This window comes from Symphalangus syndactylus, chromosome 8 (assembly GCF_028878055.3).
Source record: "Symphalangus syndactylus isolate Jambi chromosome 8, NHGRI_mSymSyn1-v2.1_pri, whole genome shotgun sequence".
In the NCBI taxonomy this organism is placed as follows: domain Eukaryota; kingdom Metazoa; phylum Chordata; class Mammalia; order Primates; family Hylobatidae; genus Symphalangus; species Symphalangus syndactylus.
This window is the reverse complement of record NC_072430.2, coordinates 52,397,307-52,411,198: the sequence shown is the minus strand read 5'-3', so window position 1 is coordinate 52,411,198 and position 13,892 is coordinate 52,397,307. Positions and strand designations below refer to the sequence as shown.

Sequence of the window (13,892 nt, the reverse complement as noted above, 5' to 3'; positions counted from 1 at the left end):
TGTGGGGGAGGTTGTGTGTGCATGTGGATGTGTGTGGGGTGTGTGTGTACGTGTGTGTGGGTGTGAGTGTGTGGATGTGTGTGTGTGTGTGGTGTGTGTGCATGTGGGTGGGTGTGGTGTGTGCATATTTGTGTGTGCGTATGTCTGAGTGTGTATGTGGGTGTGGGTGTGCGTGAGGTGTGTATGGGGGTGTGGTGTGTGTGTATGAGTATGTGTGTGTGGGTGTGTGTGGATGTGTGTATGGGGATGTGGTGTGGGTGCATGTGGGTGGATGTGGTGTGTTTGTATTTATGTGTGCGTGTGTGTCTGAGTGTGTATGTGGGTGTGTGGGTGTGCGTGAGGTGTATGTGTATATGGGGTTGTGTGGTGTGTATGCATGTGGGTGTGTATTTGTGTGTGCATGCGTGTGTGTGGGCATGTGCATGTGTGTAGGTGTGGGTGCAGGGGGTGAGTACTGCCTAGAGGAAGGAGTTGGAAAATGGGGAAAAGGACGGTGTACAGAAATGCACTAATCGTCTCTGGCTAGTGTTTCCCCTCATGTAAATGGTGATATATTTATACAATAAAATTTATTAGATTAGATAAAAGAAAACTAATAACGTCATGTCACTGGGCTGGCCTGTTTCCTCTGTGCTGTGGGGAGGAGTGGAGGAGGCTAGTACGCTCATGAAGAACACCTCAATGAGGACGTAGCCTGCTCTGCTGGGAGGTGGCTGCAGGGATGTGGGGAGGATAGAGGGCGGGGCTGCGCCAGCTCATCTCGCCTTCGCCTGGGCTGAGCCTAGTATGGGTGAGAGGGCTCTGGCTGCAGTGACTCCCAGGAACTAGACAAACGAGACCAGAGACTGACCGGGGATGTTCTCTCGGTGGCCGCATGGTGGGAAACCGGAGCCTCCCCTGCTGTCTCGCCTTCCTCCTCTTGAGGCCTAAGGAAGACACAGTCTCTCTTTAGAAACAAGCACCCCTCTGAGGCCAGTGCCTCCTTCGAGGCCTGGCTTTTCACCCGCGCCCACAGGGAGGAGCACCAAATAGCTCCCCCTCCAGTCAACCGCCAGCCTGGACGGTGCTCGGCAAGGCGCCTCCCAGAGACTTCTTCGGAAAAGCCAAGGCAGATTCTTCAGAAGGGAGCCAGGTTCGAGGCAGAACGGCCTGTGGGGCCCCGTGTTCAGGTGGCTCCGAGGCGGGGCCTCGCCTGGCAGCCACTGCTCCCAGCCCCCTCCTCCCGCACCAGGCCTTCAGCCCGCCCGTGACTGGGGAAGCAAAAGCTCCTCTGCCCTCATGCCCAGGCACTCTGGGCCTTCCTGACAAGGGTGCCCAGTGTGAGAGCTCAAATGCAACTGGTCCCAATGTCAGGTTTCTGATGAAAGGCACCCCCTACTCCCACTTGGCAGAGCACTCAGCTCCCTGGACGCACGGCCACCACTCACCCAGTCTCCTCTGCGGGTCTCTCTGCAATCTGGCGTTCTTTCAGCTCAAGCTAGAGGAGGAGAAGGCCCGGGGGTCAGAGCAGCCACAGAGGCTAGTTGTGTTCTCAGACGATCTCCCTCTGGACGCGGCCCTGCACCGCCACACGCCCTGGCACTTGTTCCTTCTAGAGTCAGCCCCTTCTGTCCTTTGCATTCGGAGGTCAGTACTTCCTGCCACTTGTCTTTCCTTCCCATTGTCCCTGCTGGCCAAGCCTGTCACACCATTCTAAGTACCTAACAACTGTCCTGGAGCCCTTGACATGAGACCCCTGGGGGCACAGCTGCCACCCTCCTGAGCCTCCCAGCACTGTTCCCTGCTCACCGTGGTGGGCTTCTCCAGGGCAGCAAAGCGCTCTGCCCAGCTGGCCGTGGACTTCTCAAAAGCCTCATGCCTCTTGATGAGCTTCTCCACACTGTCCACTGTGTGTCCAAAATCCCCACTGGCCAGGTAGGGCTCCTGGGCAATCAGCCACGCCTCAGCCACAGAGGCATCCCTCGAGAACTGGCACACCTCCAGCACTGCCAGGGGGAACAGGACACAGACCCCCCACAAGGCCCAGGGCCTGTTAGCACCCAATCGTTCACTCCTGATTGGAGGCCAGTGGTCAGGCAGGTGGCCTGAATAGGTGTCCCTAAACCACATGGATACCCTTGCTGCCCGCAGCCACCCCATTCCACACTGGGCCCCTAACCCATCTTCACAATAGTTATATTTTTTTAGAGGGAGGGCTTCAATCTGTCACCCAGGCTGGAGTGCAGTGACGTGATTATGGCTCATGGCAGCCTCAGCCTCCTGGGTTCAAGTGATCCTCCCATCTCAGCCTCCCATGTGGCTGGGACTGTAGGTGTGCACCACCATGCCCAGCTAATTTTTGTTGTTGTTGTAGATAGGGTCTCCCTATGTTGCCCAGGCTGGTCTCAAACTCCTGAGCTCAAGCAATCCTCCTGCCTTGGCCTCCCAAAGTGCTGGGATTATACATGTCACCCACCATGCCTGGCCCAATAGTTATATTTTTTAAACTACATTTTTCAGTAATTAGAACTCTGTTTTGAAAACAAAATGTATTTCAGATGTCTCTGAGAAGGAGTCTTCTGCCTTGAACATTCTTCCCAGCCCTTGGCTGTCTCACATGATGCTGGACGAGTGGCCAGGGACCAGTTGGCCCTTCTTGGCTCACAGCTCCTTCCTGAGTGGTGGCTTTTCCCCACCTCTCATCAGCACCCAACTGAAGGAGGAAGAGCCTGTTCTGTGCTTGACATTCCTCATGAGGAATGTCTGGGATTCATGACAGCCTTACCCCAACCCCTCCCTCGGATTTTCAACCCCTCCCCCAGGCCCCCAGCCCCTCCCCCAGGCGATAGGTCTGCAGGCATACCCGCCCGGGCATGAGGCTGGGGGCGAGTGGGGCAGAGGATGGGCAAGGAGTGGGGGCACGCTGGGTGGTTAGGGTGAGGCTTCCAGCAGCGCGTCCACTCTGGCCTTCTGCCTGGACCACTGAGGCCCCTGGCCCCAGAGCTTTGCTGAAGAGCAGTGCTGTGGGGGGCTCCTCTCTAGGCAGTAGTGAAAATCCACCCATTGTGGCACCTCCCCATTCCCCTACTCCCACGGGGGTACTCCTGCCCCTGGGCCCTGGCTCCAGGGCTGTACTCACACATGCGGAGCCGCTCCCAGCGGGCCTCCCACTTCTCATTCATCTCTTTCCTCCTGGACATCACCTGCTGCAGTTTCTCGCGGATCTATGGGGAGGAAAGGGAGAAAAGCTCAGGCTTGGCTCACCCTTCCCCATCTGAGGCAGTGCGCAGATGGGTCCTGCAAAGAATGCCAAGTTTGGTCCTACAGTCCTGGCTTCAAGTCTTGGCCCAACTACTTGCCAGCTGTGTGGCCTGGGGCAAGTTATTTAACCTCTCTGAGGCCCATGTGCCTCTCCTGTTAAAGGAGGTCACCAACTCCAAAGTGTGTGCATCTGTGGGTGTTAGGCAGGTTATGAGCCTGCTCTCCTTTACTGAGTGGCCAGCTCCTTAAGGCAGGGAGTGCGCTTGCTGGGGCTCCAATCCCTGGGCCTGTGTGTAGCCCCGATCTCCATGAGTGAGAGCAAGACAAGCTCCTCGGAAAAGCTGCAGCTCTCATCTGCCTCCCAGGAGGCTGCCTGGCTGGCACAGTGGGGACGGAGATGGAGGGGCTCGCCTCCATCCTTGCAGTCCCCTCACCTCCTCTGAGGCCTGGTGCTGCCGCTGCAGCAGGGACTCGCCAAGCTCCAGGCAGGCACTGAAGTTCTTGCTCCGGGTTTCAATCTCTGCATTGATGCCCTGGTGATACTTCATGAGCAGTTCCACAGAGGAGACATCCCTGGGGGACAGGAGGACAAGGGAAGAAGGGAACTCTGGGTCACTCTGGCCTGCCTCTGTGTCCCAACCAGAGGGGCCCACCTCCCCCTGCCTGTGGGAGTCTGACCCTGCTCCCTCCTCTCTCAATGGCCAGCCAGGGGGTCCTCCACCAGCCCAGCCCCAGCAGGAACACAGATGCCCTGGTATCTTCCATTGCTCAGTGGCCAGAGCATGGGCAGTGGGTACAGAAATCCCCAAACAAGCCTGGGAATATTACTGGGCAATAAAAAGGAATGGGGTACTGACTGATGCTACAACAGGGATGCATCTTGAAAACATCATACTAAGGGAAAGAAGCCAGTCGCAAAAGACCACATATTGTATGATTCCATTTATATGAAATGTCCAGAACAGGCAAATCTAGAGAGACAGAAAGTTGAGTAGTGGTTTCCAGGGACTGGGAAGAGAGGGCGAATGGGGAGTGACTGTTAATAGGGGCAGAGTAATGAAAATCTTCTAACCTTAGATTGTGGGGATAGTTGTGTAACAGCGAATATATTAAAAACCATTGAATGATACACCCTAAATGGATGAAGTGTTGTATGTGAATTATATCTCCATAAGGATGTTAAAAGTAAGACCATCAGGACAGACACCCTAGGGGCAATAGGATGGAGATGGATCAGCAATAACTGATGAAGTGACACAGACTGGGCAGAGTGGTCTGATCTCTGCAGGGGCTCTCACTGCCCACATGCCTGACTCCTCCTCTAATGGATAATGAGCTTCTTCCTGAGTTTTGGGGGAAGGGCCCCCTCACATCCCAGGGCTGGGAGAAGAATGTGCAGTCTGAGACCTGCCCAGCTTTGGACATGTGAGTTGCTTATTTTCACTGTCAACCATGGTCACTGTTCCCATTAGAGAACCTGAATGACAGATGTCTCTCGCTCTACACTCAGGACTCTCCTGACTCTGGAGCAATTGGTCCTCCCAGTGGAAGCCGAGCCAGGCCATTTCTGCCTGGATCCAGCCTCAGGCCTCAAGTGTCCCCCAGGGATTTTCATGGACCGATAGTCCAGGACTATCCCTTCACGGAGGAGCCACAGTGCAGCACCCTGGTTGGCCGGGCTCTTCTGGCCTGGAGAGGAGCTGCCTTTGCCTGGAGGACGCTCCCCTCACCTGGGCCTCTCCTGGGTCTCGATCTGCCGGATGATGCTCTCCATCCAGGAGAGGAGGTCACGGGCCATGCTGAAGAAGCGGAATTTATCCGCCGTGTCCACTAGCTGGGTCCGGCGCCCGGCACAGGCATCGAGCAGCGCCTGCCACGCGGCAGACACCTCCTGCTCCTTGTTCTGGATGGCCTCTGCCTTCTCCCCAGCATATGCTGTCTGCAGACGGGTGGCCACGTCCTGGAACTGCTGCACCTGTGGTCAGGCAAAACCAGACATTGTTCCCTGGACATTGCTCCCTAGGTGCTGTGGGCCTAGGACTGGAAGGGCAGCTACCTCCTCCTGGCCTCCCTGCCCAGGGCACTGCTGGAAGGTAGAATCTTCAGCCTCCACCCAGGGGCTGCTGTAGGAGAAGGCTCCTTGCTTTGACACCTCTGCCTACCCAAATACCTCTTGAACTTTGTGAAGGTTTGGGAGTGAGAGGAACTCCATGCCCTTTGATCTCCTCAACAATACACTAATGAGAGGAACTACGTACCAGGCACTGTTCTAAACACTTTCTATTGATGAACTCTCTTCGTCTTTCCAACAAACCCATGAAGGAGGTACTATTACTATTGCTGTTTCTGAGATGGGGAAAACGAGGCAAAGGGAAACTAAGTAACTGGTCCAGGGTCCTTCACACTAGTAAAGGGGTACAGCTAGAATTTGCACCTTGCTCATGAGTCCCCGTTCTTAACCACTCTGTGTGCTGACTCTCCAAGGAAGGGGTCGCACCAGATCCCCTGATTGAGGCTGGCCCCGGGGACAGTGAAACCTCACTCCTAAGACCTCAGTGGTGCTACACCTATCTCAGGGGCCCGGGCATCCCCAAATGCAACAGCCACACATCAGGCCCTCCACTCCAGCTGGAGGACACATCCCTAAGAGGTCCCCTTTTGGATGAACCAGGGGCCCAGCCTACCCTGGTGTTCTGTCCCCAAGCCCTGCTGGGCTGGCCTGGGATTGCACAGCCAGCCTACCTCTCCCTGCTGCACTGGAAGCTGGGGGAGCCCTCAGCAACAGGGGCCCCCTTGCATTTGCCTTTTCTATCACACCAAGGTCTGGGGGACCCTACGGATCTGCGGAGGGCACTCCAGTGATGGGGCAGGGGTCTGAACAGTAGAACTTGGGGGCTCTCCAGCTCCCATGTGGAAAGGCTGAAGTGCCCGGTGGCTAAGTATGTGGGGTCTATAGCTAGACTGCCAGGAGCCCTGGCTCCACTGCATACCTACATGTTCCTGGGAAACTTATGAGACTTCTACCCCCCCCTTTTCTCATCTACACAGTGCAGGGAATATCAGGGAATATTAGTAGCTGCCTCAGAGGATGGCCATGAGGGTCCAGCGGCTACATACATTGCCCAGAAGAGCACCTGGTGCTAGAAAAGTGCTGCGCATGTGTTCAGTAATAATACTGTACAACTGGAGAAACTGCCCCGTATAGTATTGTATGCACTGGCCTTCTGTAGGATTCAGTTTAAAGAATGACTTCTGAAGCTAAGGAACATCTGAAAGCCACTGCTCCCTGTCCTGAGCTCCTGGCTATCTAAGGAGGCAAAACCTCCTGGCATCCATCCTAGAGGTTTCCCCGCTGACAGCCAGGTGGGGACTGACACCCGGGGCCCCTGGAAGTTGGTGGCAGGTGGGCGGCAGGGGGCTGAAGGTACCTGGACACCCAGTAGGTGGAGCTCCCGCTCGAAGGCCGTGTGCACCCGGTGGAAGGATTCGGCTGTGCTGGCGTCCAGCCCCACATCCTCGGGCAGCTCTCGGTGCTTCTCGTCGATGAGGCCCAGGATCTCGGCACCCGTGTAGAAGTAGCGGTGCAGGTCATAGGAGGCGGCCAGCAGCTGCATGCGCGTGTCAATGAGCTCCAGCAGGTCTGCCCACATCTCATTCAGCCCGTCCTTCCACTCGGCGACGGTGGCCGCCTCGCTGTGGCCCGCGTCAATGAGTCGCTCGATGAAGGCATTCACATTGTCCACCCGCTCCTGCCCAATCGCCCCGGTCTCCCGGGCAAAGTCCCGGAACTTGTCCCGCAGAAGCTGGGCATGGGGCAGACAGAAATGTGGTTATGGGGGGCACAGGGGTTACAGGTGTCACCAGCTTAGCTGAAGACTTTCCCAGGCAGCGACTGCAGCTCCGGGAGCTGCGCTCTCACACCTTCCCCAGGGCAGGCCTGCAGCTGCTGGTCCTGCCTCACACTGGGGAGGTCACAACCTGTGCAGCGCTGTGTCTTGAGTGAGGGCTGGCTGCGTCTACTGCATTAGAGAAAGACAAAGACAGCAGGAGCTGTGGCTACTCACAGTCACGTGGTCAAAGTCTTGCCCCATTTCCGGGGAAGAGGCCACCAGCTCCTTTTCTGAAATCCACTGCTCCAGGTCGTCGGTCTCCCGCTTGAGCTGGAACAGGTGGTACATGTTCTCCAGCTTGCGCTTGCGCTCTTCTGCCACGTCCTTCAGCCCTGCGTAGTGCTTGTCCACTTGCCCCTGAAGCCTGATGATCTGTTCCCTGGAATTCAAAACCAAGAAGGCCCTCAGAGACAGCAGCCATGAACCCAGAGCAGTGGCTCGGGGGAGCCAACGTACGCCGACCACAGCCCCCTGGCAGGGATAGGTAGGGAGTGAAGCTCTGGAGAAATGGCAGGGGCTTTGCTGGGGAAGAGCTGGGGAGAGAAGGGGCCACACCCTAGCCTCAGGGGATGACACACTGTGCCCTGGAATTCTGTCCTGGAGGGGTGCCTCTCGTGGTGCCCCTCACTCTGGCAAGCTTACAGGGACAAGTGCAAATGGGGAATGCCTCCATCGTTCTTCCAGAGAGGCTGGGGGAGCAGCACTGCCTGAGCGGGGCTCCTGCAGCAACAGCTCTGCTCAGCCCTCCAGGGAGGGAAAGGACGTACTAGGGGCCCAGACACTGTGGCTCCCAGGGAAATGTCTGGGGTGGCTACTGAGGACCCACAGTGGTGGGCACCCTAATGGCAGCTGAGGACAGGGCCGTGGCTGGGGGGCAGTGTGTGGTCTGTGGGCTTCCATTTATGCAGGATCCACAAAACCTCGCAGCCCAGGTGGGCACAGGTTTCCACCTGCACTCCTATATCATGGTTCTGTCCGGACTGTGAAGTCCTGGAGACCTTCTGGACCATAAAAATAAAAGCTAAAGTAGTCTTCAGTGTCCCTTAGCATATTGTAACCCTTCAGAAAATCGGTGCTTTCAGGTCACCAAAAGGTAGTTTTGCTAACCTCTTCTCTGATCATTTTGCAAACCAGGGCCTCGTTGGCCCAGCTGGAAGTGACTCACACAAAACCAAGGCATAAAATAAAATTGGATCCATCACCAGTCCCGCAGCAATTTTCTCCAGCCCTATTTGATGGGAAAACTCTTTCCATTTTCCTTTTAAATCTGAAGGGACATTGGCTGGTGGGCCCCGGCTCGATCCCCATCTCCTGACCGTGTCACCCCAGGGAGCACACGCACCCCTCAGGGTGGCCTGCAGACAGTAGGCCCTGGGCCCGGCTGGCCAGTTGCTTGATGTTCCGGCCGTAGTCCTCCACCGCACGCTGCTGCCGCAAATGCCGCTTCAGCATCACGATGGCGCCCTCTTCATCCTAGGAGGCAGCAGACGGTCAGCACCAGAACTCAGCCTGGCCATGATCTCTCCCTTGGTAAGTTGGGCCCCCGCTCCTGGAGGTGCCCGAGGGAGGAGGGGAGCAGGCTTGTGGGATACCCGCAGATAGCCACACATGCTTCCTTCCTGCCTTTCTGACTTCCCAGCAATGCCCGTGCCCTACCTTCCTCTCCGGACTCTCGCGATTGGTATCCAACATACACCCTTCCTTTTGTGTCTTAACCCCTGTCCTCATGAAAACATCCTATATCATTCCAGCTTTGAGAGACCCCCACCTGTCACCTCTCACCCCATCTCTTTCATAGCAGTTCACCAGTACAGAATCCATGGTAAAGAAAAGTAGAGAACCCTTGGGTTAGAGCAAACCTAAGTGGGTAAACATGAGGCACCTGGCTGCAGTGTGTGCCCTGCAAGGGTGTGTTCAAGGAGGCACCAAGGGAGGGCAGGGAGTCTGTGGGTTCCTTGTGCCCCTCCCCTGGCCTCACTCCTCACACAGCTGGACTCACAAGGCTCCCCACCGACAGCCAACCTCAACTCTTCCTCTCTGCCTGGGCACCCTGGCTGGTATCCCCTGCCCGAACAGACCTTGGGGGTCTCATCGGAGATGACGTAGAGCTCCTGCTCGCCAATCCAGGCCTCAGCCTCGTCCGCATCCAGGTAGTACTGCTGTGCCTCGTTGGCATCCCTCAGTCGCTGCAGCCTCTCGGCCGCCGCCTCCCGCAGCTTGTCCCAGGAGCTCTGCAGGTGCCCCAGGCGCTCCTCAAGGTCCCGGCAGTCGATCTCCGCTGCCTCCACCAGCTGCTGCCCTCTCTGCAGCACATCCTCAACCCGCGGCGTATGGCCCAGAATCTCATTCTGCAGTGTCTGTGGCCGGAAGGAAGGGCTCGGGGCAGGGCCTTCCCACCATGGCGGGGAGGCTGCTTCTGCAGTGGCAGCACAGCTCTGACACCCTTGGTCCCTCTCACCCCCTGTTGCTAGAGCAGAACAGGTGATGGTGATAAGAACTACCAAGGGGACCTCTTGCAGGCTGCTAAGCACCTCATGTGCACCATTCTTTCACCCTCAGGTGGCCTGCTGAGATAAGCATGTGGAAACCGGCATGCAGCAGTGAAGTCACTCAGTGGCAGAGCCGGATTTGAACACAGCTCCACCTGACCTGGAAGCCTGTGCTCTTGACTGTCCCCTATCTTCCTTTGCTTCAGCAGAGCTTGATTCCTTAGACGTATGTGTTGGAAGGAAAAGAAAAATGGCCTTTTTGATACCTTATTCTAACAGCTTTTGCAGGATTTATGCAGGATCATTTATGCAGGATCTGCCCAACCCAGCAGCTCAGGTGGGCACATGAAGGTGAGAACCCTTCATGTAGTACCTTGTGGAATTTGTTCTAATTGCAATGAATAGCCCTGGGAACAGTGGTCCCCAAGTGGAGTCCTGAACCAGCAGCATTACCTAGGATCTTGTTGGAAATGCAAATTATCAGGCTGTATCCCCAGAGCTTGATGCAGTGGATCTGGGGGTGGCACCTGGTTAAGTTGTGTAAACTCACCCAGAGGGCTTGTTAAAGGAGTTGCATATTGGAGTTTGAGAACCATTGCAATAGAGGGTTTTAAGTGAGGAAATGATAAAATTGGATTTATGGTTTAGCCAGGTGAGCCTAAAATAGTCTTCACTAGGGCAGTCACACTCTCCCAAGGGGCTGCCTTTCCCTTCTTGGTTAGGGGAACCCCATCCATATTTGTCTTGCCCTTTTCCTAAAATAGCAACTGCCAGCCAGGGGAGTTAAAAACCTTTGAACAATAACACTTATAGAGGCTGCACGGAATCAAAAATCCTAGTGTTGGAAAGACTAGAGTTGGCTCATTTTACAATTAAGGAAACTGAGGTCCCAAGGATACTGTGTCCTACCAGCCTTCCACCTTTAGCTGAAGGCTGTGGCATTAACTGAGGCTAGATTTCTATCATCTTCTAGCCCAGGTCCCTGCGTGTGGCTTCTGGAGCCTCTGCGACTAGATTGTGTCAACCAGAAGCAAAGGGCCTAAGGCAGCTTTGAAGAAACCTCTCTGAATATAATCTAGGCCTCTGCACTGCGGCTGGGCTCAAATTGTCCTGTGAGCAGATGTCAGCTGCTGCCAACTTTGGGGAAGGGAGTGCTGTCTGCCATGACCTTCCTTCCTCAAGGAGCTGCAATACTAATGGGGCACTCTGGGACATGTCACTTTTATCTGGGATCTAAGTTCCTGGGCTCTCCTTGCTGACCCAGAGAGCATGCAGAGGGAGGGTCTCTCTGTCCAAGAAGAGTCAGTGGCCATTCCCCTGGCCACTGCGACCCCATACAGCCAGCTTCCTTACATGATTCAGGCTCCCACTGCAGCCCTGACCCAAGAGGAAGTGCTTGGCATCTGCTCACATCCAGGATCCTGACCAGGGCCACAGGAGTTCCCAACCAGGGCTAAGCAAGCGCCAAAAAGCAGAGGGATGTTTGCTCCAAGGGCTCAGAGTCCAAAGTTAGTGGCTTCCTAATGGAATTTGAGCCCCACAAGTATCCTCATATATCGAGAGAAATGGGGCCTACTTACCCCGAGGACACCACACATGCCAAGCTCAGCCCTGGAAGAGGGGCAAGGCAGTGTTGTGGGAGAGAGATCAGGAGTTACTGCCCTCCTCTCAGGCAGACCACTGGATACACTGAATACAGAGCTACTGAAGCGCATCAACCTCCAGGCCAGGCCCTCGAGATCCTGCATTCACCTGTGCCTGATGGAGGCTGAATGGCCCTGAATCCCCAAGTACCAGGATTCTTCCCTCCTCTGTGATCCTCCCAGAATTTGCTCTGTAATCACAAAAACCTGCTCTTTCTGCTGTAAGATTACCAATACGGTTTGGAGACCCCAAAGCTACCAAGAAGAACAATAATCTGCTGTTGCTAGCCTTCTGCAGGTCAGGGCTGGGCCTACCCCCGTGGGGCCAGGTAGGGGTGAGGAGGGGTGGGTGGGGCTGGTGAGGTGAGGCAGGACTCACCTGGTTCTTCTTCATGAACAGTTGCACAGTTTGCAGATTAGTGCCATAGTCGGCTGACTGGGCAAGAGGCAGCCTCTCCTCCACCCAGAGCTGCAGAGACCAGAAGGCAGGGGAGAGCTGATGACAATCGTGGCCAACCTTTCCCGAGTGCTCACCATGGGCAGGGCAGAACTTTGCTGGCAGTGTCTCCCCAGTTCCTCCCAACACCCCATCATGGTTTTGCCCCCATTTTATAGATAAGAATATTTGGGGATTTTGAACTGAGGTTCCAAATAACTTGCTCCTAGTCAGGCAGTGGGAAGGTAACATAGCTGGATCTTGAACCCAAGTCTGTCTAACCCCAAAGTCCATGTTCTTCACCGAGCAATACTAGCAAGTGAACGGTGCATTCCCAACAAAAGCACTGGCTTGAGCTTTCCATTTAATGTAATCCTCACAACAACCCTGTGAGATAAGGGGTGAGGTGACCAGTCATCTGCTGCCAAAAATTGCTCTGGGCAGCAGCCAGCTACGCTGATGGCAGCTGGTGGCTCAGCCTCAGAGGGTAGGGAGCTGTGGCCCACGCACCGTCTCATCCTCTAAGTCCCGGCTGATCTGCAGCTTGGCTCTGGATGATTCCAGCTGCTTCTTCCTCCTCCCCAGGGGTTCCAGGAGGTCCAGGAACCGCTTCTCGATGCTCAAGTCTGCATCTCCACCCTCCTCTTCCATTGAAGGCACCTGGGCAAACAGCTCCCCCAGCTCCTCTTTCCGCACATTCACTTGGTCCTCCACTCGCTGAGACACAAGGGGACGGTGTCAGCACCAGCCTTGGCACCTGCACAGCCCCTCCATCTTCTTCATTCATCTGCATCCCAACCATCCTTTAAGGCCCAATTTGAGCTCAACTTCCTCCAAGGAGTCTCCTTGGATGCTCCCAGTCATCTTTCCCTCCTCTGAGTGCCTGTTCTGTTTCTCATGCATCCTTTTGGGTCTCTGTCCTACCCACTGCAAAAGGGGTTGGAGATGGATTAGAAACCAGGAGACATTTTTGCATGATAAAAGCAAGTCCAGTTAAGCGGAAGAGTAGGAGTGCTTGCTTTAAAGTTTCAGATTGTGCTCAAAGAAATCAGAGAAGACACAAACAAATGGAAAAACATCTCATGCTCATGTGTTAGGAAGAATTAATATCATTAAAATGGCTATACTGCTCAAAGCAATTTACAGATTTCATGCTATTCCTATCAAACTACTAATGACATTCTTCAAAGAACTAGAAAAATTATTATTATTATTATTTTTGAGATGGAGTTTTGCTCTTGTTGCCCAGGCTGGAGTGCAATGGTGCAATCTTGGCTCACCGCAACCTCTGCCTGCCGGGTTCAAGTGATTCTCCTGCCTCAATCTCCAGAGTAGCTGGGATCATAGGCATGTGCCACCACACTCAGCTAGTTTTGTATTTTTAGTAGAGACAGGGTTTCTCCATGTTGGTCAGGCTGGTCTCGAACTCCTGACCTCAGGTGATCCACCTGCCTTGGCCTCCCAAAGTGCTGGGATTACAGGCATGAGCCACCGTGCCTGGCCTAGAAAAATTATTTTTAAATTTACATGAAACCAAAAAAGAGCCTGAATGGCCAAGGCAATCCTAAGCAAAAAGGACAAAGCTGGAGGAATCACATTACCTGAATTCAAATTATACTATAAGGCTACGGTGACAAAAACAGCATGGCATTGGTACAAAAACCGGCATATCAACCAATGGAACAGAATAGACAGTCCAGAAATAAGGCCACACGCCTACCACCATCTGATCTTTGACAAAGCTGACAAAAACAAACAATGAGGAAAAGACTCCCTATTCAATAAATGGTGCTGGGAGAACTGGCTAGCCATATGCAGAACATTGAAGCTGGGCCCTTTCATTAGACCATATACAAAAGTAAACTCAAGATGGATTACAGACTTAAATGTAAAACCCAAAACTACAAAAAGCCTGGAAGACAACCTAGGCAATATCATCCTGGACGTAGGAATGGGCAAAGATTTCATGAAAAAGACACTAAAAGTAATTGCAAGAAAAGCAAAAATTGGCAAATGAGATCTAATTAAACTTAAGAGCTTCTGCACAGCAAAAGAAACTATCAACAGAGTAAACAGCCTGCAAAATGAGAGAAAATATTTGCAAACTATGCATCTGGCAAGGGTCTAATATCCTGCATCTATAAGAAACTTAAACAAATTTACAAGAGGAAAACAAACAATGTCATTAAAAAGT

At 54.1% G+C, this 13,892-nt stretch overlaps 1 protein-coding gene across 3 annotated transcripts in view; it reads right to left on the bottom strand.

The window, feature by feature from the left end:
• Positions 1 to 13,892, bottom strand: part of SPTB (spectrin beta, erythrocytic) — a 133,575-nt gene that overhangs the window by 19,775 nt on the left and 99,908 nt on the right. For 2 of the 3 annotated variants that reach the window (XM_055289103.2, XM_055289101.2), the window contains exons 21-32: positions 12,209 to 12,411; positions 11,642 to 11,731; positions 9,209 to 9,487; positions 8,473 to 8,603; positions 7,305 to 7,509; positions 6,669 to 7,043; positions 4,971 to 5,215; positions 3,675 to 3,813; positions 3,119 to 3,203; positions 1,789 to 1,985; positions 1,428 to 1,477; positions 851 to 926 (exon numbers count right to left, since the gene is read on the bottom strand). In XM_055289103.2, the coding sequence (XP_055145078.1) occupies positions 851 to 926; positions 1,428 to 1,477; positions 1,789 to 1,985; positions 3,119 to 3,203; positions 3,675 to 3,813; positions 4,971 to 5,215; positions 6,669 to 7,043; positions 7,305 to 7,509; positions 8,473 to 8,603; positions 9,209 to 9,487; positions 11,642 to 11,731; positions 12,209 to 12,411 (2,075 nt within the window). Of the gene's footprint in view, positions 1 to 850; positions 927 to 1,427; positions 1,478 to 1,788; positions 1,986 to 3,118; positions 3,204 to 3,674; positions 3,814 to 4,970; positions 5,216 to 6,668; positions 7,044 to 7,304; positions 7,510 to 8,472; positions 8,604 to 9,208; positions 9,488 to 11,641; positions 11,732 to 12,208; positions 12,416 to 13,892 lie in introns of all 3 variants that reach the window. The other variant, XM_055289100.2, reaches the window with a different exon arrangement.